This window comes from Rhagoletis zephyria, unplaced genomic scaffold (genome assembly GCF_001687245.7).
Source record: "Rhagoletis zephyria isolate East Lansing unplaced genomic scaffold, Rhagoletis_zephyria_1.1 Rzeph_scaffold_01679, whole genome shotgun sequence".
Taxonomy (NCBI): Eukaryota; Metazoa; Arthropoda; class Insecta; order Diptera; family Tephritidae; genus Rhagoletis; species Rhagoletis zephyria.
Genome location: NW_016158763.1, coordinates 22,571 through 48,100, shown reverse-complemented (window position 1 = coordinate 48,100; position 25,530 = coordinate 22,571). Strand labels below are relative to the sequence as shown.

The 25,530-nt window shown below is 37.4% G+C and overlaps 2 protein-coding genes and 1 long non-coding RNA gene across 4 annotated transcripts; 1 reads left to right on the top strand and 2 right to left on the bottom strand.

The window, feature by feature from the left end:
* The first annotated feature begins 1,631 nt into the window (after window positions 1-1,631).
* LOC108364819 (uncharacterized) lies at window positions 1,632-6,429 on the top strand. Of its 2 annotated transcripts, XM_017618669.1 has the most exons (3): window positions 1,632-2,325; window positions 2,407-2,905; window positions 2,987-6,429. In XM_017618669.1, exons 1-3 carry the CDS (start codon window positions 1,726-1,728, stop codon window positions 6,316-6,318), a joined length of 4,431 nt encoding a protein of 1,476 aa, XP_017474158.1. In that variant the 5' UTR covers window positions 1,632-1,725; the 3' UTR covers window positions 6,319-6,429. The 2 variants fall into 2 exon arrangements, with proteins under 2 accessions (XP_017474158.1, XP_017474157.1); XM_017618668.1 differs by having other exon boundaries at window positions 1,632-2,905.
* On the bottom strand, window positions 4,744-20,885 carry LOC108364820 (uncharacterized). The gene is made up of 3 exons (XR_001847827.1): window positions 20,804-20,885; window positions 12,454-12,456; window positions 4,744-4,755 (listed from the first exon to the last, which is right to left on the bottom strand). It is a non-coding gene; the product is annotated as an uncharacterized LOC108364820 (long non-coding RNA).
* Window positions 20,886-21,571: 686 nt separating this feature from the next.
* Window positions 21,572-22,354, bottom strand: LOC108364822 (uncharacterized). The gene has a single exon (XM_017618670.1). The coding sequence runs from the start codon at window positions 22,352-22,354 to the stop codon at window positions 21,572-21,574; it is 783 nt and encodes a 260-aa protein (XP_017474159.1).
* Window positions 22,355-25,530: the final 3,176 nt, after the last annotated feature.

Sequence of the window (25,530 nt, the reverse complement as noted above, 5' to 3'; positions counted from 1 at the left end):
TTCCTTTTTATGCATGCGTGACACGGCATCAAAGCACATTGCTTTTTTTTAAACTGGAAAAATATTTTGAGCTTCATTTGAACGTTTTATGATTTAGATAAAATAAAAATTCGTTAAATATATTTGATTCCATTAATAACCATAAGCCTGTATTTTTCGAAGTTCAAAGTTTTTGGACAAATATTGAAACGTTTACTTAAATTAAATGTTAAATACATATATATAAATGCGCAAATGTAAAAGTTTAGATGGATTTAAAACATACGAAATTATTCAGCGGTTGAATCCATACACTTTTTGAAATCCATCAATATGGATCGACAGTCGCCATAAATGTTCTTTTAAAAAATAAAATGTGTTAATTTGATGGTAGCTCGAGTATTAAGATCAGGTTTCTATTAGTATAACTTTGTTCATGGGTTTGCGTAATTTTTTTGTGGTGAAAGTCTAAAACCAAGAAAAGAAAACGCGAAAGCCGACGAGCAAAATGTAAAAAATAAATCCTCCTGTATATATATATACTCGAAAAAGTTATGCTAACACTTCTTTCATGCATTTAGGTAGACAATTTTATATGGGAAAACGTACGTTTACGAGATAAATGCATAAAAGCAGGTACAACTAAAATAGCGCTCTCAGGGATTTCTGTTACAATACTTCTGTAAATTTCATGCTCCAAGTGTTCGAGCATTGGTATAGCGCTGAAGACAAATGCTCAGGATATAATACAAAAATGCATATTTACTTGATTTCACATAGTAATATTATCATTGTTAAAAGAGAACAAGTTTGTATTAGGTAATAATTAAATAATGCAACCTTATGTGCTGCTTTGACGAGTGGAAAAACCAAAATAAATAATTATATTTGTATGTGTGTTTAAAAGAGTTGGATTATTTTGTGAGTGTAAGCAGTTTCAAAACTAAAGAGTAGTTGCAACATTAAAAAGTACCCGAAACACATTTTCATTTAATAGCAAATATGAGCAAAATATGTACTTTCTTCAATTTTCTTCTGTTGCCAACTTTCTGAAAAACGTGAATTCACCGCGATGCGATACAGAAACAAAAAGACAGCGGCAGCGCGCAGAGGGTTTTGAGCAATAATATAAATTTGTATCAAACAACGCATTAAATAGTCATTTTAGTATACTTTTGCTGTTTACTTATTCAAGTAAATGCATGTATTAGTTTTTCTTTAAGATATTTCTTTTAAATTTGCAACTTTTTTTTTATGATTTCTAAAGATTACTTTATTTTTGCCAAAGAGCAACCTTGCGTACAGAAAATTGTGTTGTACTTAAAACTTCACCACTATAAACTTGGTCCTTATAAAGGACTTTCACCACAGTTTGTTTACTGGATATACTGAGGTCAACATAATCAGCTGTATCAAAACCATTTGGTGAGTGGTCAACAATTTTAAAGTGTGTTTTTCATTGTTGTTTTTTTTTTTGGGAAAAAATTTATAAAAATAAAATATATGGTGCGTAAAATTTTAATAATCAGTGAAAATAAAAAAAACGGTGGTTTCGTTGTTGTTGTTAGCGATTGTAATGCACATTGTAAGTTTTTTATGTTTTTTTGATTAAATTCATTACTTTTCAATTATTTTGTTTTAACTTATTTGAAATCAACTTATGCGGCCAAAAGAATTAGAAATTTAATTTCAACAATAGAAAAAAGAAAATTATATTACTTATATTTTCATCGCTTTATTTTAGAAATGCCACGCCCGCGAAGAAATGATATTGGTCGTCGGTCGCGTAGAACGCAAAATAGATCAAATGAAAGGCAAAATCAATCACAAGAAGAGCGAGAAATTCAAAACCAAAATCAAAGGGAACGTATGGCCAGATCACGTTCAGGCCATTCACCTGAAGAACGTATACAACGTAATGAGCACGATAGATTAAGAATGCAAGCGCATCGTGCAGCAAGAAATGTTAATGAAAATGCACAAAGACGACAACAAGCAGCACGAATCAATGTTAATATTGATTTGAACGGTGCTGGATTTCAATATAACAATGCCATTGATTATAGTTTGCATAAATTTGTGGTTATTGGCGCAATGGACAAAATATGTCAATATTGTAATGCAGTGAAATTTAAAACTGAACCTCCTGGAATGTGTTGTACTTCTGGGAAAGTACGACTACCAGAATTACAATATCCACCAGAACCATTAGCTTCACTGCTTTCTGGCTCAACACCTCAATCAAATCATTTTTTGGATCACATTCAAATGTACAATTCATGTTTTCAAATGACGTCTTTTGGTGCGACGAATATAATAAGAGATAATTTTATGCCGACCTTCAAGGTAATTTCGGCATCAAGCATTTCAAATGAAAATTTTGAAATAGACAATCTATCATCTGAATATTTTGGCTCTACATTACAGATACAAGGGCAAATTTACCACAAAATCGGTTCCTTGCTGCCATTCCCAGATGCTAACTATCAATTTTTGCAAATTTATTTCCTTGGCAATAATCAAAATGAAGTCGATACACGTTGTGCATTTTTTAAAAGTGCCAGAAGATTGATAATTGAAGAATTGCAAGCAATATTTCATGAACATAACGAATTGGTTACTACGTTTAAGACAGCACTTGATCAAATGCAATCTGATGATCATAAAATTGTGATTAGAGCTGACAGAAGACCGATCGGTGAACACGAACGAAGATTTAATGCACCGCTTAATAATGAAATTGCTATTGTGATTGTTGGTGAAGAATTTCAATCACGTGATATTGTATTGCGCCGAAGAAATAATCAATTACAACGTGTATGCGAAACGCATCGCTGTTATGACGCACTACAATATCCAATTTTATTTTGTCGAGGCGAAGATGGATACTCTGTCAATATAAAAATGGTTGATCCAGCAAATCCACGTGAGTTTTTGGATTAATGATGATTTTCAATAATTTTCTGTGTCATGTTTTATCATTCTATTTGCTTTGCTTTTTTTTCAGAACGTGAAGTAAATAAAAACGTAAGCGCCATGAACTATTATGCATATAGAATTATGATACGACAAAACCAGGAAAATCATATTTTGAAAGCCCGAAAACTATTTCATCAATATATCGTAGATATGTATGCAAAGATAGAAACAGAACGTTTGAATTTCATTCGATTTAATCAAAGGAAGTTGCGCTCAGAAGAGTATATCCATCTCAGAGATGCGATCAATAATGACAGAAATGTAAACAATATTGGACAAATGGTAATTTTACCATCGACCTACACAGGGAGCCCCCGTCATATGCATGAGTACGCACAAGATGCCATATGTTATGTTCGTTGTTATGGTCGGCCTGATTTATTTATAACATTCACGTGCAATCCAAAATGGGAAGAAATTAAGAAATATTTGTATCCCGGACAATCTTCTACTGATCGCCATGATATCACTGCAAGAATATTTCGACAAAAACTCAAGTCACTTATGGATTTTATTGTCAAATATAAAGTTTACGGAGAAGTTAGATGCTGGATGTACTCTGTCGAGTGGCAAAAGAGAGGTTTGCCACACGCGCATATTTTAATATGGTTAGTGGACAAAATTACAACCGATCAAATAGATGATGTAATCTCAGCTGAGATTCCGGATCAGACAATTGATCCAGATTTATTTGATGTTGTCACTAAAAATATGATACATGGCCCGTGTGGTGTGATAAATGTCAATTCACCATGTATGCAAGATGGCAAATGTACGAAACGATACCCTAGAGCACTCATTTCTGAAACAATTACTGGAAATGATGGATACCCTCTATATCGTCGACGTTCAACACAGGATAACGGCAAATCAATAACTTTACAAGTGAATCGTCAAGATTTTGAAATTGATAATAGATGGGTAGTTCCCTATTCGCCATTGCTATCGAAAGCGTACAAAGCTCATATCAATGTAGAATATTGTAATTCGGTCAAATCGATTAAATACATTTGCAAGTATATTAACAAAGGCAGTGACATGGCTGTTTTTGGAGTTGCAGAGAACCGAAATGATGAAATAACTCAATACCAAATGGGCAGGTACATTAGTAGTAACGAGGCAGTTTGGCGAATTTTGTCTTTCCCCATTCATGACCGTAGTCCAGCTGTTATTCATTTAGCAGTTCATTTGGAAAATGGACAGCGTGTGTATTTTACTGTTGATAATGCTCAGGCAATTGTAGAGCGACCGCCATCAACCACATTAATTTCTTTTTTTAAATTATGTGAAAGAGATCAATTTGCTAAAACACTGCTTTATTCACAAGTACCAACATATTACACATGGAATGTAAGTTCAAAGACATGGGAAAGACGTAAAAGAGGAAAACCTGTTGATGGTTATCCTGGTGTTTTTGAAAGTGACGCCATAGGACGACTTTATACAGTGCATCCTAGCCAGGCTGAATGTTTTTATTTGCGTCTTTTATTAATTAATGTTCGTGGACCAACGTCTTTTTTGAATTTGAAAAGAGTTAATGGGCGCCTCTGTCAAACTTACCGGCGAGCATGTGAAGAATTGCATCTACTTGAAGATGATAATCATTGGGATGCAACACTTGCAGATGCATCCGCAACAGGTACACCGCATCAAATACGGACATTATTTTCAATTATTGTTGCAACATGTTTTCCATCTGATCCATTGCAACTGTGGCAAAGTTATCGTGATTATATGACCGAAGATATCTTGAATAGAATGCGTCGTATTTCTGCAAATCAGGAATTACTCATTACACTGGAAATGTATAACGAGGCATTGATTATTATTGAAGATATGTGCTTAGCAGTTGCAAATAAATTATTGTCACAATTAGGTTTACCACCTCCTAATCGAGCAATGCATGACGTATTTAATCAAGATATACAACGTGAACAACAATACGATATAAATGATCTTAACACATTTATAAATTTGAATCTGCCGAAATTGAATATAGAACAAAAACATGCATATGACACTATAATGCAAGCTATACAAAACAAAAGTGGAGGAATGTTTTTTTTAGATGCGCCAGGTGGCACCGGTAAAACGTTTTTGATTTCGTTGTTATTAGCGACTGTAAGATCACAAAACAATATAGCATTAGCGCTTGCATCGTCTGGAATAGCTGCTACATTATTAGATGGTGGCCGTACAGCGCATTCCGCACTTAAATTACCATTGAATATGCAAATTAATGAAAATCCAACATGTAACATTTCAAAAAATTCTGGAATGGGAAGAGTTTTGCAACAATGCAAATTAATTGTGTGGGATGAATGTACAATGGCACATAAAAAATCAGTGGAAGCATTGGATAGAACTTTGAAAGATTTACGTAATAATCAAGAAATATTTGGTGGCGCTTTAATATTATTGTCTGGTGATTTTCGTCAAACTTTGCCAGTAATTCCCCGTTCAACACCAGCAGATGAATTAAAAGCATGTTTAAAGACATCCCATTTATGGAGGCACGTAAAAACTTTGACTTTGAAAACAAATCTGCGAGTTTATTTGCAAAATTATGCATCGGCTGACGAATTTTCAAGACAACTTCTGAAGATAGGAAATGGACAAATTCCTATTGATGCTGCTACTGGCTTAATCACTTTGCCAGATAATTTTTGTAATTTCGCACACACAAAACAAGAATTAGTTTCAAGTGTTTTTCCAAATATTGCGCAAAATTATCAAAATCACAATTGGTTAGCTGAAAGAGCAATACTGGCTGCGAAAAATAAGGATGTTGGTCAATTGAATGCGAATATTTTAAATGATGTGCCTGGTGAGATTGTAACATTTAAATCAATTGATACAGTTATAAATCAAGATGACGCTGTAAATTATCCAACAGAATTTTTAAATTCCTTGGATTTACCTGGACTGCCGGCTCATCGCTTACAATTGAAAGTTGGTGCACCAATTATTTTACTTAGAAATTTAAATCAGCCACGATTGTGTAACGGAACAAGATTAGCAGTCAAAAAGGTCATGAATAATCTTATTGAAGCAACAATTTTAAAAGGAAAATTCAAAGGTGAAGACGTATTGATTCCGCGTATTCCACTGATTCCACCAGATTTAGCTTTTGACTTCAAAAGATTGCAATTTCCAATACGTCTTGCATTTGCAATGACAATAAACAAAGCACAAGGACAATCGCTGGAATTATGCGGAATTGACTTAGAATATCCATGCTTCTCCCACGGACAATTATATGTATCATGTTCACGTGTAGGAAAGCCATCAGTTCTGTTTATTTATACCACAACTCAGGGCAAAACAAAAAATGTAGTTTACGAAAAGGCTTTGCGTTAGTTTAAGTTTAAAATTAACATTAATTTTATATTGTAAAAAAAGAATAAATACACATAGAGTGAATTTAAATCGAGTGTTCATTATTCATTTCTAATTTTGATATGCCTAGCGAAGCAGGCAGAGGGTCGCCTAATATATATATAAAAAAAAATTAGTGTGAAAAATGTATAGTAGTTCATCAATTGAGAACAGTTGGGCCAATTTGACAAACATTTTTTTTTAGTAGTTCGTAATTGCCAGGAGAAGGTTTTTACAAAAGAAAATTTTGGGAAAACCCTCTGGGAAAGTCGGGAAATCAGAAAAATCGAAAATAGATTTTTTTGTATGGAATTTTTTGTGCAATTCCTTTGGAATGGCTTTCGAATCGAAGAATAGAAAATGCTAAGTGAAAAACTTGGAAAAATCCGGAATAACGCGAAAAATTTAAATTTTTTTCGCCAAAATTTTGCATTTTATCGCATGATTTTGATGATATAAAAAATTTAGAATAATTGTGAAATTCATTGTAAGCATAATCAATTGGGACCAATTTTGTCCTAGTTTCATGACCAAATCGAATGGTTGCTGTTTGTTTGGAAAGGTGTTTAGAAGGAGGAGTACACAAAGTTTTAATTCTTCCGATAGGTGGTGCAGGGGTCGAGCTACGCTAAAAAAAAAATGCATTTGGTACGTATGTAGCCTTCTTCCTTGATTAGCGTATAGGATCAATTTTTTTCCGTTAAGTGGACCAGGGACCGATCTATTCGAAAAAGTCTTATTTATGGTCCGATTTGCATGAAATTCGGCACGTAGGTAGCTTATTGCCAGGATTAACATATAGAATATTTTTTCTAATAGGTGGCCCATATACCGATCTATTGGAAAAAATCTTATTCATGCTGCCACTTGCTTGAAATTAGACACCCGTATTATAGATATGCGAAGAATAGAATTGAGTCATTGTTTTGCAGTTCGAAAGGTTTTTGAAAGCGCCGCAAACATGCGGGTATTCGCTATTTAACAATACTTATTACACAAACACAAATGGAAACAAAATTTGATGCAGCAAATGTTAACGCTATTTTTGACAGATTTTTTTGTGTTGATTACGAATCCGTAAGCATAAAGTTTCCATCAGCTCCAGATATTAAGAAAAAGGAGGTAAAAGTGTCAAAAAAGCGCGTTTTTTTGCAATATTTGAGAAGCTCTAGCAAATAAAAAAAGGGTGGTAGAACCTTCCACTTAGGCTTAGCTTAAAACTAAAAATCTCGACTACTATCTTGGACTTCTGATTTCAACCCGTGAAAATACCATTCCTGCACCTTGACCCTAAGTCATTTATTGAACAGCTAACACTGATTTTTACATATTTTTTAATTGCATAGTTTTCCAGTATTTTGTTTATTGTTGGACGATAAAACGTAAATAATCATAGGTGACCATCAGGTCAAGGTGCAGGAATAGTATTTTCAGGGATATTAGTCTATAGTTCTAGCTTTAATTTAAGCCTAAGTGGAAAGTTCTATCACCTTCTGTTTCCTTGCTGGAGCTGATGGAAACTTTATAATTACGGATTCGTAATCAAAACAAAAATTTTCCGCATCAAAATCGTTATTGCACAGTGTTACCAACACCAATAATATAAAGAAAAGCTCCTTCTTTTTATAAAAGGTGATCTCGCGAACTGCAGAACTGAACCGCTCAGGAACAATTTTTATTTTATTTTATTTTACTACAAGAGCGTACAATTGCTGGCTTATGCCGATGCAATCGACATCATCGGTAACAAAAACCGCGAAGTCACTCTTGCCAGTAATTGCTACTTTGGACTGTGTAGGCAGTTCAGGAGAAAAGTTATTTCTCGACGTACGAAAACCACACTCTATAAGTCACTCATCATGCCCGTGCTGGTATATGGCGCAGAAGCATGGACAATGACAACATCCGATGGGTCGGCTCTTGGAGTATTCGAGAGAAATATTTTGCGGAAGATTTACGGGCCTTTACGCGTTGGCGACGACGAGTACCGCAGACGATGGAACGATGAGCTGTATGAGCTCATAGTGCAGCGAGTTAAAACACAGCGGCTCCGCTGACTTGACCATGTCGTTCGAACGGACACCGACGCTCCAGCTCTGAAAGTATTCAACTCGGAACCCGCTGGTGGTAGCAGAGGTATAACGCTTTCGTCAGGTTATTTAAGATTTAAGTCGACCACAAAACCAAACGAGAACGTGAACTGCCGGCGAAAACGTTGGACCAAATGTTTCAATAAAAAAAATAATTTTGGGCGGGGCGAATTTTGCCGGGTCTGCTAGTATATATTATATAAAACAAAGTCGTGTTAGTTACACCATTTATAACTCAAGAACTGCTGGCCCAATTTTTATGATATGTGGTTTTTGAAATTGTCTACCTTCCGAATAGCAGAATAACTATTAAAACAACCGCTAGGTGGCGCTGGAGTCGAGTTATTAGTAATACCCGTATTTATGGTCCGATTCGCCTTATATTTGAGATATGTATTGACAATAGGATAAACAATACCATTGCAAAAAAAAGAGCCGCCAGGTGGCGTTGGAGTCGAGTTATTGCTAAAAATCGTGTTTATGGTCCGATTATCCTCAGATTCAAAATATGTATTGATAACAAGAAACAGAATTCTTTCGAAAAAAATTTGCCACCAGATGGCGCTGAAATTGAGTTACATATATATATGTTACTAAAAATCGTGTTTATGCTCGAATTTATTTCATTTTCGAAAAATATGAATTCACATATCGATGGTCCTATGCAATAACGACACAACTCAAGGTTCAAAAAATCAAATCCCTTATTACTGTTCAGCGGCTCATATCTCTAATCCTTGGCTAACCCATGTCTAATCCTAACTAAAGTAAGTAGTAAAGATTATCTATTCTGTACTAATTATATAAAGAGAAGTCCCTTTTCTTTGTAACAGGTAATCTTCGCGGACGGCTGGTCCGATTTTCATGAAATTTTGTATATAGATAGCTTTCAGAAACTACCATGTTTTAGGGCAAAAAAATTTACTTTTTTCCGGTAAATGGGCCAGCGACCGAAGTATTCGAAAAAGTTTTATTGTGGTCCGATTTGCTTAAAATTTGGAACGTAGGTAGCTTTTTACTTAGATTAGCATATAGGATCATTTTTTCCGGGAAGTGGACCCGGGATCGATCTATTCGAAAAAATCGTACTTATGGTCCGGTTTGCTTAAAATTTGGTATGTAGGTAGCTTTTTGCCTAGATTAGCATATAGGATCCTTTTTTACGCGAAGTGGACTAGCGACCGATCTATTAGAAAAATCGGATCTATGGTCCGATTTGATTAAAATTTTGTATGTAGGTAGCTTTTTGCCTGGATAAGCTTCATGCAATTTCGAATATATGTAAATAGCTTTGAGCAACCACCATATCAAGGGGCGAATTCGTCACTAGCCAATTTTTTTTTTTGCGACAATCAGAAATAACGGAAACAGGTAAAATATAATAATAATATATAATATATATATACATATATATATTTTGAAAGCCGTTGTTTTGAATTTTCAGACACCTGCAGCACGAGCACCCATGGATGGTTTTAGGTAAAAAAAAATTCTATATGTAAAGGGGGAGTGGCACCTCTAACACAAACGGAATTTTTTGGTAGAGTTCTGGAACTTGGAGAAAAATTCAAGTTATTGGAAATAGAGGCGTGGCACCTCTAATACGAACCAAATTTTTCATACTACATATCTCTGGAAGTGTTCATGGTAGAGTTCTGGAACTTTATATGAAGATATACGAAATCAATCGCATACTCTTGGAGAAAACCTTAAGCTATTGGAAAAGGGGGCGTGGCACCTCCCATATAAAGCGAATTTTTCATACTGCATATCTCTGGAAGTGTTCTTGGTAGAGTTCTGGAACTTGGTATGGAGATATACGAAATCAATCGCATACTCTTGGAGAAAACATGGAGCTATTGTAAAAGAGGGCGTGACACCTCCCTAGCTAGTACAGAACTTGGCATCGAGATATATAAATCAATCTTGGGGAAAAATTGGAGCTATTGTAAAAAGAGGTGTGGCACCTCCCATACAAACCGAATTTTTCATACTGCATATCTCTGGAAGTGTTCATGGTAGAGTTCCGGAGCTTGGTATCGAGATAACTATAAGAAATCAATCGCGTAATCCTGAAGAAAAATTGGAGCTATTGGAAAAGGGGCGAGGCACCTCCCATATAAAGCAAATTTTTCATACTGCATATCTCTGGAAGTGTTCATGGTAGAGTTCCGGAGCTTGGTATCGAGATAACTATAAGAAATCAATCGCGTAATCCTGAAGAAAAATTGGAGCTATTGGAAAAGGGGCGAGGCACCTCCCATATAAAGCAAATTTTTCATACTGCATATCTCTGGAAGTGTTCATGGTAGAGTTCCGGAGCTTGGTATCGAGATAACTATAAGAAATCAATCGCGTAATCCTGAAGAAAAATTGGAGCTATTGGAAAAGGGGCGAGGCACCTCCCATATAAAGCAAATTTTTCATACTGCATATCTCTGGAAGTGTTCTTGGTAGAGTTCTGGAACTTGGTATGAAGATATACGAAAACAATCGCATACTCTTGGAGAAAAAATGGAGCTATTGTAAAAGAGGGCGTGACACCTCCCATTACAAACGGGGTTTTTCATACTGCATATCTCTGAAAGTATTCATGGTACAGTACTGGAACTTCGTATGGAGATATGTATCTATATGAAATCAAGCCCATACTCATGGAGAAAATTCGGGCTATTTGAAAAAGGGGGCGTGAAGTCTACAAACGTAGCGACTTTTAGTTTTATTTGAATGTATTTATAATTATTCTGTGGGTGTGTTTGTGAGGGAAATCCTCCTAAATGGTTGTACGGATTTAACGAAATTTTGTTGTGTGTGTTTGAGTGGTTTAGTTTCACAATTTAATTCGCCAGTTGGCGCTGTAGTTGAGTTATTACTAAAGATCTTATTTATGATCCGATTTGGCTAATATTTTAAATATGTATTGGTAATGGTAAGAGCAATAGTATTGCAAAAACGTGCTGCCAAGTGGCGCTGGAGTCGAGTTGTTACTAAAAATAGCCAAGCGAGAAAAGATGCCGTGAAGGTCAGATTAAATCGACCTGTTGCATCATTGAGTATATCGAACTCTACTGTGTTACTATTGTCCCAATGGATGTGATTTTCAAGTATTATTATGCATTCCAGCTTTTTAGGTATTTCGTCTAAGTATATGTATGTATATTGGATTTCTGTAGAAAAGGATTCGCATTCGTTGAAATTGCCACCAACTATACTGTAAAGCTTCTAGGACAGATTCACTATAGAACCGGGTCATTGCTGCCGCCAGGGAGTGAAGAGGAAAATATTCTTCATTTTATTTATTTCGTTTTGCGAATAACTGTGCTATGAAATGCTGCACAGTTGGAGAATTTCAAGAATTTCTTCACGGATATGACACTTTCCTTAGGATATTTAGAGCGGAAATTGACCACCAAACCATAATCTAAGCAGATGAATGTGCCAATGAAAATCGTAAACGTGAATTGTTGGTGAAAATGTTGGACCAAAAAGTTTCAATAAAAAAATAAAAATTTTGGGCTTGACGAAGTTCGCCGGGTCTGCTAGTATTTTTATAAATAAAAATATTTAGAATTAAATATTTAATAATTAAAAAATTTTCAATCAGCACTATTCCGAATTTTGATTACATTCCCGCATTCCGCTCCGAAACAATCGTAATTTTGTATTCTGAGCAGTGTAGCCACTTTACCACAATTGTGGTAGATCTACTACATTTTGGGTAATTTTTACTTCTACCTCAACTACCACACATTTTAAAAAATCTACCACAATTTTACTGAAATAAAATTATTACCACTTTGCCAAAATATTGCTTTCAAATAAGTTGACCAGCCAATTTTCTCCTCATTATGAATGTTAAAGTCACGAAAATTTATTGTAAATATTATGTTAGTTGAATAGCTGAGGGTTCTGCCGAATTGCGCAATTTCAACACTCTAGTCCAAACTCAAATTGTAGCTGTTTACACAACCATTTCAATTTCAGTTTCGACGACAGTTTGTTGTTGTCAGGTTTCTTTTGTTTTTACTTGCTTTTTGACGTTTGACGTTTGTTTTTTTTTCTTCATTTTATTCATTAATAATTCACATTACTCAATTTTAAGAATTGTGTTCGCGAAGTTGAAGCAATTTCGCTGCAATTTCAGGTGAGAGTTCTTTGTACGGCAAAATTTAGAATCGTATAGCAGTTTCAGCTGAAACTGAAAAGTTTGAAGAGAGCAGCTGTGGTTATATAGATATTCATAGTGCTAAATGTAAACTTTTAAAGTATTATATAAAACTGTGTGATGAAATATGTAAACGGTTTAATTTTGCTGCTAACAACTTAAGACTGTTAAAGTATTGTGACCCACAAATTATTCAAAAAGGTGATATGCATTATTTTACCGCTTCTTAAACAATATCCTTTTCTTGAGGGTATGGAAGAGTCGTCGAACAGCGAGTGGTGAAATTTGATCGTTTTTACAAATCCAAAGTTAAGGATTTGTTTCAAGATTACTTGGTCAAAGGTTGGACTACGCTAAAGAATGAAAAAAATTTATGTGATGAATTTATGTTTACTGAATTATCCGAATATGTATACATTCACTCACAGAAGTATTCGTAAATTAGACTTTTTACAATATTTAAAATGTTTTCCATCATAAATCTTTTTCGCTAATTTTCATTTAAAATAGAGCTCTTTCTATACCAAAAACCATATAAATCATTCTTCCAAACTTTGTACAAATTCATAAAAATGAATTAAACTTAAAAAAATGTTCAGCAAAATTTCAAACTTGTTATTCAGAGTTTTAAAAAAAAAATTTCGGTATGCAGTTTTGTAGCCCGTTCAATTTTAGTATAATAAAGTGCAAGTTTAAAGCAGCTGAAAATTACTGCTGATTTTTTAGAATTTTTTTTGTCGAAGGTATTGGGCATTTTCTTCCATATAAAAATGGATTTTGCCTTATATGGAAACAAATGCGCAACACCCTCGACAAAAAAAATTCTAAAAAATCTGCGGTAACTTTTAGCTACTTGAAACTTGCACTTTACTATACTGAAACTGAGCGGGCTACAAAACTGCATACTGAAATTTTTTCTAAAAACTCTGAGTAAAAAGTTTAAAATTTTGATGCAAATTTTTTAAGTTTGATTCATATTTATGAATTTTGTACAAAGTTTGCAAGAATCATTTATATGGTTTTTGTTATAGAATGAGTTATGTTTCAAATGAAACAAAATGTTTCAAATGAAAAAGGAAAACATTTTGAATATTTTGAAAAAAAACTAAATTACGAATACTTTTGTGAGTGGCTGTATGTGCAATTTGGCAGTCCTTCCTCATAGCACTGCTGGTGCTGAAAGATTGTTTTCAGTAATAAATATAATTAAATCTTCGAAGTGAAATCGTCTTAGTGTGTTATCAGTGGAAAATCAAATTTTCACTAAAGAAATGTGTGATTTTGAAAATACTTACGTACCTTCGACAGACCTTATACCAGAGATGCTCAACAAACTATAGGGCTATTCGCGATCCGGTGCAAATGGCCTAGCATCATTGCATTGCAAATTTGTATTGCAAATTATTTGCAATACACAAACAAAATACACGCATTTGCATTTGTCATGGCTTGGCAAATTTGCAATACCGAAAATCCATAGCATAAAAATGCTATGCATTGCATTCATAAACAAAACCAAAGCTGATGCACAAAAATTGTTTTGCAAAAGCTTTACGGTCGCTCACAATCCATGGCATATTTCTGCAATTGCATAAATTCGTCAGCTCGTATGCACTGAATCGCGAATAGCCCTTATATAAATAGATTTCGTTTCGTTAGCGAGCAAAAAAAACGTATCAAAATAACTTCGTTACGTTTCGGAGCTAAATTAACGAAACAAAACTCAATCGTTAACGTTTAAATGAAATAAATCAAGTTAAGGCAGAACTTGATAAAAACGCGTGATCGCAATAACGTTTCAAAAAGAATGACTTTATTTTCTGTAATTTCCAATTTAGTATAAATTCATAACTATTTAACAAAACTGTGTGCATAAGTATGAAGGTAAGTATGTACCAGGGTTGTTGCGAATATTCGCATTCGCAACCGCGGAGCTTCCGCATTCATTTTAACATTCGCATTCGCAAAATTCAATACGGATCTTTTGCGAATGCGAATATTGAAGGGACCGAAAATTGCAGTTATTTTGTACGAGTTAAACTTGGCCAAGTATTTTTCATTCCGAAATAAAAGTACTTTCCGGATAATAAACAAACCACTTATCCAAATTAAACAAGTTTGGTATCCAATGAAAGAGGACTTGAATAGCTTTAAAACTGAAATGTCTAAAAGAGGAAAGCCTCACATCAGGAGCGCACCCAGGAATACATTTTGGGAGGGGCTTTTACTTCTGAAAATGCAGATAATATGCTCTTTAAAGAATATTTATGCAAGTTTTCTGTACCGTATGTAATAAATAAATAAACTTTTTGAAGTTTCATAAATTGCACTTTACTTACATAAAATTAACAAAGTACTCAAACATTTTTAATCGACTTCAAAAAAGGGAGAGGTTATCAATTCGTCGGAATATGTTGTCCTTATTTTATGTGTGCTTCCGCATAATTTTGAACCACGATTGCAATAATTCTTTTTTTTATCGGTAGAGGGTACCGAAGGGTCGTCCGGTCGTTTGAAAATTACTCGTTTAATATAAAGTTCTATAAATACAAGATGCACTCAACTTTCAAAAGTAATAAAGAATGTTAAAAAAGAGTTTAATGTTCATTTTCATCGATCTCTGGTTTTCGATGCAGATGGTGATTTTTCACAATTTCCAAACTTTTTAGTATTGCGAATACCGGAAAAACTAACTGAACTTGTATTTTTATTATGTAGCTCATTTTCGTGGAACGAATTCGAAGTTGGCAAATTAATTCTTCGAATCCTTGTTAAGTACATATCAGTGGTAAACTCTTTTAGACTATAAAGTGTAAAAAAACAACAGTAAGTGAGTATGCATTGCATGTTTTTAGGACAATGTTTTCATTCGCAGTTAAACTATAAAGAGCTCTCAAGAAAAACGAAAAATTAATATAAAATGACGCACACGAAATGGAAAAGTAATTTTCTTCTATCAAAATTTCTTAACTCAGTTTGCAACTCTCAATAAGAAAATGCTCTCATATTTATTTATTCATGAAACAGAAATAATAGAAAATATTTCTTGTGATTTTTCTTCACAGCTGGATTTTAGGATTTAAGATATAGTTTGAATTTGAGGTTATTGGCTTTAGGGAGGGTTGGAACCCCAAAACCCACCCATTTTGTGCGCTAATGCCTCACATTGAAAAATATTTAAATAAAAAATGTTAATTAATTACCATAGAACAAACATTGGGTCAGGTATGTATTTACACGAATTTCTTTAGTATTAAGTTATAAAAAATGTAAATAGAGCTCGTAACCGTCATTCGTTATTTCTGTTTAAAAGCTATTTCAGTCCTCTTTCATATGATACCAAATTTGTTTTATTTGGATAAGCGGTTTCTTTATTATCCGGATAGGACGTTTATTTCGTAATAAAAAATATTAGGCCAAATTTAACTCGGAAAAAATAACTGTTATTTTCGGTCCCTGGAATATTCCAATAAAAATTAATAAATATCACTGAAAGTCCTCTCAATTGGTGCGGTGTCAAACGAAAAGAATTTACAATTTTGCAAAGTTTAAAGTTTGTCGCCTCGAACGAGTTGTTATATAGTGGCGCAGGTTTGATTTACGACCCTTCAAAAAGTTTTTATTAAGTACAATGTTCCAATTTTTAAATTCAAGTACTGAAAAAACATTCAGTCTTATCATGAGTTTAATTTTCCCCGAACCGGTTCACTTTTCACTTTTGGTACTGAAAAAACATTCAGTCTTATCATGAGTTTAATTTTCCCCGAACCGGTTCACTTTTCACTTTTGGTTTTCATGTACATATTTACTATGGGCGGAATACAAATTTTCCGACGAATTTTTTTTCGGGCAAAACTCAGGATAAGGCAGATTATTAAAAACTATTAACCTTTCCATTTGTTATTTACCCAAATCACCTAATTTACCCACCTAAATTATTTCTTAAAATACATGACATCCGCATTCGCATCCGCATCCGCGGATGTTAGCTTTTAAACATACGGATCCGCATTCGCATCCGCGGATGTCTAAAATTCCACAGTCGCAACATCCCTCGTAGGTACATAGAAAAGCTTATGTATGGAAATGAGTGCATATGTACAGATGTATAGGCAAACCCGCTTATGTACAAAGAATATGTTTGCAAAGAGGATGCGTTAAAATACCGCAAAGCTAATTAGCATTAGGGTGTGTGGGCGAATTCTCAACATCCTGCCCGGTCGAGGCACTGGACTCGAAATTATCGTCGTCGATGAGCCGGCACAGCTTCTGAACTGCCCGGGTTATCGTTGCATTCGCTGTCTGAAGAGTGGCGTTGCGGGTTAACCCATCACTTCCCGGATGTACTGCCGTAATTCGGCCTAATCGCCAATGCGTTGGAGGCAAATTTTCGTGCCTTACGAGAACGATGTCGCCTATTTTCGAATCGGTTGACCGTGTCTGCCATTTGTTGCGTATTTGTAGTGTGGATAAATATTCATCACTCCACCGTGTCCAAAAATGTTGGTGTAGTTGGCGCACCCAGAGCCAGTGCTTAAGGCGATATTGAAGTGACGTAGGCTTCACGAACTGCAACCAGTGGGGCACCCACGAGAAAGTCACCAGGGGTCAGTGCCAATTTATCGCCGGGATCGTCATATAACGGTGTGATCGGTCGGGAATTCAGGCACGCCTCAATCCGTTCGCCAATGTTTGAAGTTGGCTATGCCATAGCGCTTGTGCTCCAACCAAGTGCACCAGATGATGTTTAGCGGACTTTACGGCAGCCTCCCAGAGTCCACCTTGATGGGTAGCGCTAGGCGTGATAACGTGCCAATGTGTGCCCATATTTGCTAAAGACTGCTGGTTGCCTTTGTTTTGCCATGCAACCAGCTCTTCCTGTAGTAAGCGATTGGCGCTAATGAAAGCAGGACCATTATCACTGAAAAGTTCGAGGCATGGCCCACGTCGACTGACAAATCTTGTAAACGCGTCCAGAAACGCCTGTGATGAGAGATCATCGACGACCTCAATATGTACCGCCTTCGCTACCATGCAGATGAAGATGGCCAAGTATGTCTTAACCGTGGCGCGGGAACGTTTTGCGCCAATTCGTACTGTGAATGGACCGCAATAATCGACGCTGGATGATGCAAATGGTCGTGCAGCGTTGATTCGTTTTCTCGGTAGCGATGCCATCTGCTGAGTTGGGGTCACGCCTCGATGTCGCCGACAAGTAACAAACTTCTGTATATAGCTTCTAACCGCTTGCCTACCGTTTAGTATCCAATACCGTGTGCGAAGTGTTTGAAGAACAAGCTGCGGGCCTCCATGTAGCGTTGTATGATGTGCATGCTGGATGACCAAGAGTACTAGTTCGCCGTGTTTTGGTAGGATCATCGGGAGGCGCCGATCTTCTGGCAGGTCAGTTTGCCTGATGCGACCTCTAGCTCGCAAAATGCCATTTTCATCTATGTAGGGCTTCAATGATACCAGCTTGCTGGTGGTGGGTACGCACAACCCCTTTTGAAGTTGGGCTATATCTGTAGCGAAGTAATATAACTGCTCGTTCCGAGTTAGCCTATTAAGGGCAACATCCATTTCTGCGGGGCTAACGATTGAGCTTCGCAAGTGTTGGCTGCCGGGAAGCCAGCGAAGAATAATTGCCACTGTACATTGGAGCTTTAAAATGGAACTGACCCGATCATTCAGAGCAATTGTCTGTCCGTCTCGACGTCGAGTAGTGACAACTGGCGAATAAATTTTTGTTGTAACTAGAGATGAAACCCTATGTTCACCTTGCATAATATCAAGCTCCTCATCAGTGTTGCCAGAATTTTTTGAAGAAACAAGCTAGATTGGCTCCAAAAAAAGGCTAAAAAAGGCAATTATTTTTTTTTCGAGCTAAAAAAAAAGCTGAAAACAAAAAATCATTTTTCACTTTCTTTTTCAAATTTATTGAATTTCACACATAACAATTCGGCATAAATCTTTATATGTACATAACCATGATACAAAAATTTAAAGGATTTACTTTTAGCGTTTTAGTTGCTCTGAAAATTTAAATTTTATAAAGTAGGCAAACTTCAAAATATAAACAAAAAATATAAATTTAGCGAACGGTTTTACCTTTAGATACTTGTACCATGTACATACCTATATATAATATATGTATGTATGTATGAAAATAAAGCTATATTTTTGTTTATTTTCTAAAACATAGATTGGCGATTACACATATGTTAGTGTTTGGCCGAGCTTCTCCTCCGATTTGTGGCGTGCGCCTTGATGTTGTCACACAAAGCGGAGGGACCTACAGTTTTACGCCGACTCCGAACGGCGATTGTATTTTTANCGATGTTGCTTTGACCAGGGCTTGAGCCCAGGTGCTGATGAGTGAAAGCGCGCACTGCTTACCACTACACCACAGCGGCCGACTCATATGTATATAAATCAAAAATCCCCATCACATATACTATACCTTGTCACTATAGCTGTGTTTTCGTATTCTCCAGCAAAAAATATCCAGTAACTTGCCAGTAACCTAATTTCAGAGAGTAAGCCAATATTTACTCCCAATAAGTGAAATATGCAAGAAAGTACGAAAACGCAAACCAGCAAGAAGTCACTGGTTTTATTTTCCGATACAATTTTCTTAGAAAACTAGTGTTTTCCATCTTATTGTATATTTAAATTGGTTTATTTTATCATTTGCAACTCTAAAAGCACCACAAACAACTATTTTCTTAATGTGATTTACAATAAGCATCATGCCATCAGCTGTTTTTCTTACTAGCAAATAGTTGCTAGTAAAAATTTATCAAGTAAAAATCCAGTAAAACTTGCAAGTTCAGCTGTCATTTTTGCTCTCTCAATTTCCCCTCTTTTGCTAGTTTCTTGCAAGTTTTTGCGTACGAAAACGACATCCAGTAAAAAACCTGGATTTACTGGATAGTGCGTACGCGAACAGGGCTTATATCTTGTCACTTTTGAATGTATTTCACAATCAGAATAAAAGGCCCTACTTTCATCCGAAATTTCTTCAACCGATCGCTTCGTCAAATATCTTTAACAAAAAAACCATTAAAAGAGAGAATACAATTTGAGATCTACTGAAATTTACCTATCCATTGGTTGAGGTTAAAATTAAAAAATTCGTAGCACAAAGCACAGCTCTTTTCCGACGCCACTCAGTTAAAAATACCAACTAATAGTGATACGCAAACCGGTTTGCGCTTTACGATTGTCGATAACTTTTTTGTGCTTACTATTTTCAGAGTTACCATAAACAAATTTTTTTGTGATATCTATTTATCTACAACTATTTTTAGAGTTACCATAACACATTTTTTTATGATATAAATATTATTTTCTAAATATCGATTCAATAAAGAACTTTAGTAAGAAAAAAGGCTAGAAAAGGTCAAATGAAATTAAGAAACAGCTTAAAAAAAGCTAAAAGCTAAATCACTTATTTTGAGGTTAAATGCATTGAAAAAAAGCTAAATTTAGCCCGAAAAAGGCCGAAGTGGCAACTCTGCTCCTCATTAGTTAGATCGACTTCTCCTGGAATGGGCACCTGGGTATCTGTCAGCCATTTCGGACCTCGCCCCCACAGTTTATGCTCAACAAGCTCGGACGCTCAAATACCTCTGCTGGCACAGTCAGCAAGATTTTGAGCCGACCGAACATGGTGCCAACAGTCTGGCGATGTTAGCTCTTGAATTTGCCGTTCGCGGTTGGAAATGAAAGGCTTGAGAGTAGTGGGTGGCTTGTGTAACCAGCACAACACAATCCGCAAATCTGACCATAAAAAATAAGGGTTATCCGTTAACCGTAAAGCAATACGTACATTGTTGAGCGTAACAGCGAGCAAATGTGCTGAACAAAGCTCCACCCAAGGAATCGTGGCCCCCTTGAGCGGAGTCACCTTAGTACGAGCTGTAACAAGTGATACAATTGGATGCCCTTCGCCATTCGTAGTTCTTGTATATATAACAGCTGCGTATGCTAGGGGACTCGCGTCGCAAAATCCGAGTAATGTAGTCGATCGACCTTCAGCCATCCCTAGCCATCGTGGAACACGAATGCGGTTGATGACGTCAAGGTCCCTGTAAAATGCGATCCACATTTCGCGAAGTGAGTCTGGTAGCGGTGCATCCCGGACTAAACCAGCCGCCCACAGCTTTTCTCATCTCAAACCAAGCACAGCAGCAGTGGAAGGTTCAATGACTAAGGCACTCCGCACATTAAACGCCTAGTCATAGTAGTGTAATCGTTCCGGCGTACTAAAGTATGAAGCTTTTATACCGAACATATGTATTTCAATGAAGCTCTGTATATTACGATTCATAATCATATTTTCGCCTAATCATAAAAACTTCATGAATCGAAGCACCCAACATTGTAAGGCGCTTGCCGTTTTGATATCGGCATTTCTTTACTTTTTTGTGCTCGAAATAAAAATTATTTGTCATTTCAGTAGATAATAATTGAAAATTAATGATTTTGTGCTAAAACTCGTGCCAATTGTATTAAGCCATAAACGTGTATGCAATATTTTATTGCAGAAATGTTCGCGGAAGTATATTAGGGAGAAAGACCGGCCAGAAAATCTGTAATGTGCGCGCAAGCAGGGCTTACGCAGGGCGCCCAAGTGTGCAGAAGTCGAGTCCTCATGCATTCGTTTTGACATGACAAAACGATTACTCTACTATGATTAGGCGCGTAATGTGCGGAGTGCCTACCTCACCACTATTAGAGTTCCATTGTCGTAGAAAGCAGAAAGAACCGCATTCACGCAAGTTCTATAGCCTTGGTTTCTGAGTCACAACTAGTCAGGAAGTCGTCAACATAAAAGGATGTCAAGACTGTGTCACGAGCTGCAATTGCTTGTTGATTGTCTGGTACCACCTTATAATTGTCGTATGCGCATTTGAGTGTGTGCGCGAACCGCATTATATGGACTGCACGCCATGCCATAAGTTATGGTTTTTAAGAGTTATACAGCGATGCCGTTACTTGTCGATTCCCTCCAAATGATTCGTTGGAAGTTCCTGTGCTTAGGAGTTACTGGCACGTGTCGGTACATCTTCTCAATATCTGCCGACAATGCGATGCGAAAGCGGCGGAACCGAAAGATGATATTGATGAGCGGTTCCTGGATTGTTTCTTCTACTAACTGGATGTCGTTCAATGAGATACCGTTTGTAGTCCGCACAGAGGCATTGAATACGACGCGTAATTTTTCCGTAACCGCGTGGTGTGGGATATAATAGCTGGGTTCCTTGTCGTCTAGTGGACCAACGCGCTCCATATGGCCCAGGTCCTCGTACTCTCGCAAAGCGTGTGCGTATGAGTCGCCCAGAGGTGGGGCGCCAGCGCGAAACACTATCTGAAAAACATAGCGACCGTCCGAAGTGCGAGAGTGAGTTGCTGAAAAGTGTCGTTCGCGTTCATCGTCTCCACCACAATCTTGTGAAGGCACTTCCTCTAGCTGCCAAAAATTGCGTTCGAGCTCCTCCAACTGCATGTCCTCGCCTCGCAGCTGTGCGCTGAATGCAAGCGAGGGCAGTGCTGATATTTTCTCTGCTGATGCTGGACCGAAGACAACCCAACCGAAACGTGTGCGTTGTGGATGTGGCTCTTGCAGACCGCCGAAATTAACGTCACCTTCAACCACTTGACCCCATACATCAGCACCAACCAAAATATCGATATTGCCAGGAGTCCCGAATTGTAGATCGGCTAGCTCCGGGCTTGCTAAGTGCTGCCACTGTGTCATGTCTATATGCACTGTTGGGATGGCCGTAGTAATTGACAGGGTGACAAGCGCAGCGAGTGTCAATTCAAAGTTGGAATGAAGTAATTTCAATGTAAGCGACACGCAGCCCCATGTACGAGCGTGAGCATGTGCACCTATTCCCTCTACACGAACATCGCATTTGCTACGGCGTAAAAACAAATAATTAGCTAGTCTATGTGTGATAAAACTGACCTGTGAACCCGGGTCACAATGCACCCGAGCTAAACGCCGGGTTGTGGGTCACCGTAGGCATGTACCCGCGTAGTTGCCAATAAAACTGTACGACTTGTATAGGCAAGACAAGTGACTGACGAAGGTTCTAGTCGGGGTTCTTGGGCACTGTTGTAGTCAAGCTCTCTTGAGGGACTGATGCTGTGTTGGGTGATGAATTTGCGCGACAAAGTAGCGAGTTGTGCTTACGACTGCAGTGGCGACAATCTCCTGAGGTGCACTGCCTCGCTGAATGGCCCAGCTTCAGACAGTTGAAGCAAAGCTTTGCAGCCTTCACTGCATCAATACGTTGTTCGCATTTCTTCGCCAGAAATCGTGCACATTTTGTTATGCGGTGTGCTCCCTGGCAGTATACACATTTGCCCTCATCTGCAGATGCGACGTGCGCTTTTACTGCACGTGATGGTCCGCTGGCACGTTGTTGACCCCGAGACGAAACATCGGCCCCTTTGAGACTATGAGCTCGCTGTCCCAGAAATTTTAGTAACTCATCTGGACTTGGGATCTCGATTGGTAAACAATTCATACTCCATTCACGCTGAGTTGTAATTGAAAGCTTTGCAACAACTATTGGCACGACCAGAGCATCCCACTCGGCAACAGGGTAACGCTCGCATAGATTCGTGGACGGTGTCAACGATGAGCAATATTGCCTGTGATGTGTCCTCCGTCGTTGGCTTGATATTGAGTAAACGGGACACATGAGTTTCGGCTAACCGTTTTCTATTGTCGAACCGCTCCTTTAGCGCCGTCCACGATTCTGTCTATCCCCCAGAGTATACGCTTCCAACGAGAGGCACCGCACTCGCACTTACTGCTTGTCGCAATTTTCCTAATTTGTATGCCTCCGGGTAATCCGTTTTGTGTACAAGCATTTCAAATGCATCTGTAAAGGCTAGCCAGTTTTGCATAGTTCCGTCAAATATGGGAACTGTGAGCGGCTCTAACTTAACCTCAAATTCTCATAGTTGCAATCCAGCATGTGGAATACGTTTTACTCCCCTTCAGGATGGTGCATGTGGAGTTGTACACATCCTCTACCTCCTACCAAATTGTATCGTGTGCGTCTAATTCGCTGGGCTTCGCACTACCCACCAACTGATCATGGTTGGCCGTGAAGCGGGAGAAATTGGTTGTTGCAAACTTTAATTCCTGCTCAAGTTGAAATTCATCAAACGAGCCCGGCTGTATTGTACGAACTCGATCGTATATACGTTTAACGGCATTTATTGCCGATGCAGGTAAATTTAATTCTGCCGTCAGAATCTAAAGGTTACTTTAAATCTTATGTCCTCACAGGAGGCACCAAAAAGTTAACGCAGAACTTGATAGAAACGCGTGATCGCAATAACGTTTCAAAAATAATGACTTTATTTTCTGTAGCATATGTACAGATGTACAGGTAAACCAGCTTATGTACAAAGAATATGTTTGCAAAGAGGATGCGCTAAAATACCGCAAAGCTAATTAGCATTAGGGTGTGTGGGCGAATTCTCAACAGTTTTCATTTCAATTTGTGCTGGAAATACATACCTAAACGACACGCATTGCTCTCATATTTAATAGGGGTGTTTCTTAACTTTTTACAACTGTTGATAGCAGATTGGTGAAGAGTATAATTTTACGCACAAAGAGATCGAAAGAGGAAAAAGTAAAGAAACGAAAACTAGCACAATTTGCAATCACAGTATACACACACACACATCTTCAAATGCTTACACAAATCCTTACATTCTGCAGCATTTCAATGTGTTTTGATAACGATGCACTCATTTTTAACCGACTTCCAAAAAAGGAGGAGGTTATCAGTTCGTCGGAATATATATATATATATTTTTTTATGTATGTTACCGCATAACTTTGGACCACGTCAACCGATTTCGATAATTCTTTTTGCAACGGAAAGGTAAAAATTACTTGTGTTTTATTAAAACGAAGTAAAATAAACTTGCCAACTTTTTCGTTGTGCGTTTTGAACAGCTGCTTTTTAAACAAATTACTGCAAATTTCTGTTGGCAGAAAGTCTGCTCTCTCGGTTTTTATGCTCTCTTTTTGGCTCTCTTCTGCAAATTTTTTGTGTTAAGAAATGCTTTCCAGCAGAATCCAGTAAAAATTTTTGATAATTATCTGTTAAGAAACAAAGCTAATATCTACAAACGAAGACCAACGAAGTAAGCGTGCTTGAAATTTGAAAAATAATTATAAAAGGTCAACAACTTAACCCCAAAATGCGAAGGAAAAAGGAAAGTTTTATCCCGAATTTGTATAAACAAAATACAGATACCACGATGGCTTGTAAAATATGTGGAAAGTGCTTAAACACTGACCACCTCGGAAGCCCCAAATCGCATCTTCAACGAAGGCATAAAGCGGTATTTGACGGTTACAAATTTGCGAGTGTAAAACAAAAAATTTTATTGAAAATGTCTCAGAACGACGTTAAAAATTAGTGTGCGGCCTTCATCACTGAGTGCGGTCTACCTTTGCAAGTTTTTAACAGCACCGCTTTTCAAACATGGAGTGCAATGGGGTATAGTCATTGCGCTGGGTATGCAGTTACAGTTGCATGGCTATACTCAATCCCGACTCTTGCGTCATCGTTCGCGCACTCTGGGCAACGTGAGCAACCCATGTGCGAGATGCGGTAACCAATCCGAGTGGAGCCTTGGGTCACGGCAGAAAGAGAGGGAGCTTCGGTGGGGCCACTCTGACTTATTCGGTTTAAGGGCTCACTGAAGTCTGCAGCGTCTGTTCACCAGTAGGTGCGGCTGCAAGCGGGTGTCTGCTTGGAGCAAGCGGCTCGCTATATAAACGTGTATTTGGTTGCGAAACCACCCCCGTCCCAGCAATGGGTTGTGCGCTGGGCTTGGGACCCGCCACGTAAAAACCACTTCCAGTGAAGAAGCAAGGCAAAGCCTCGGATG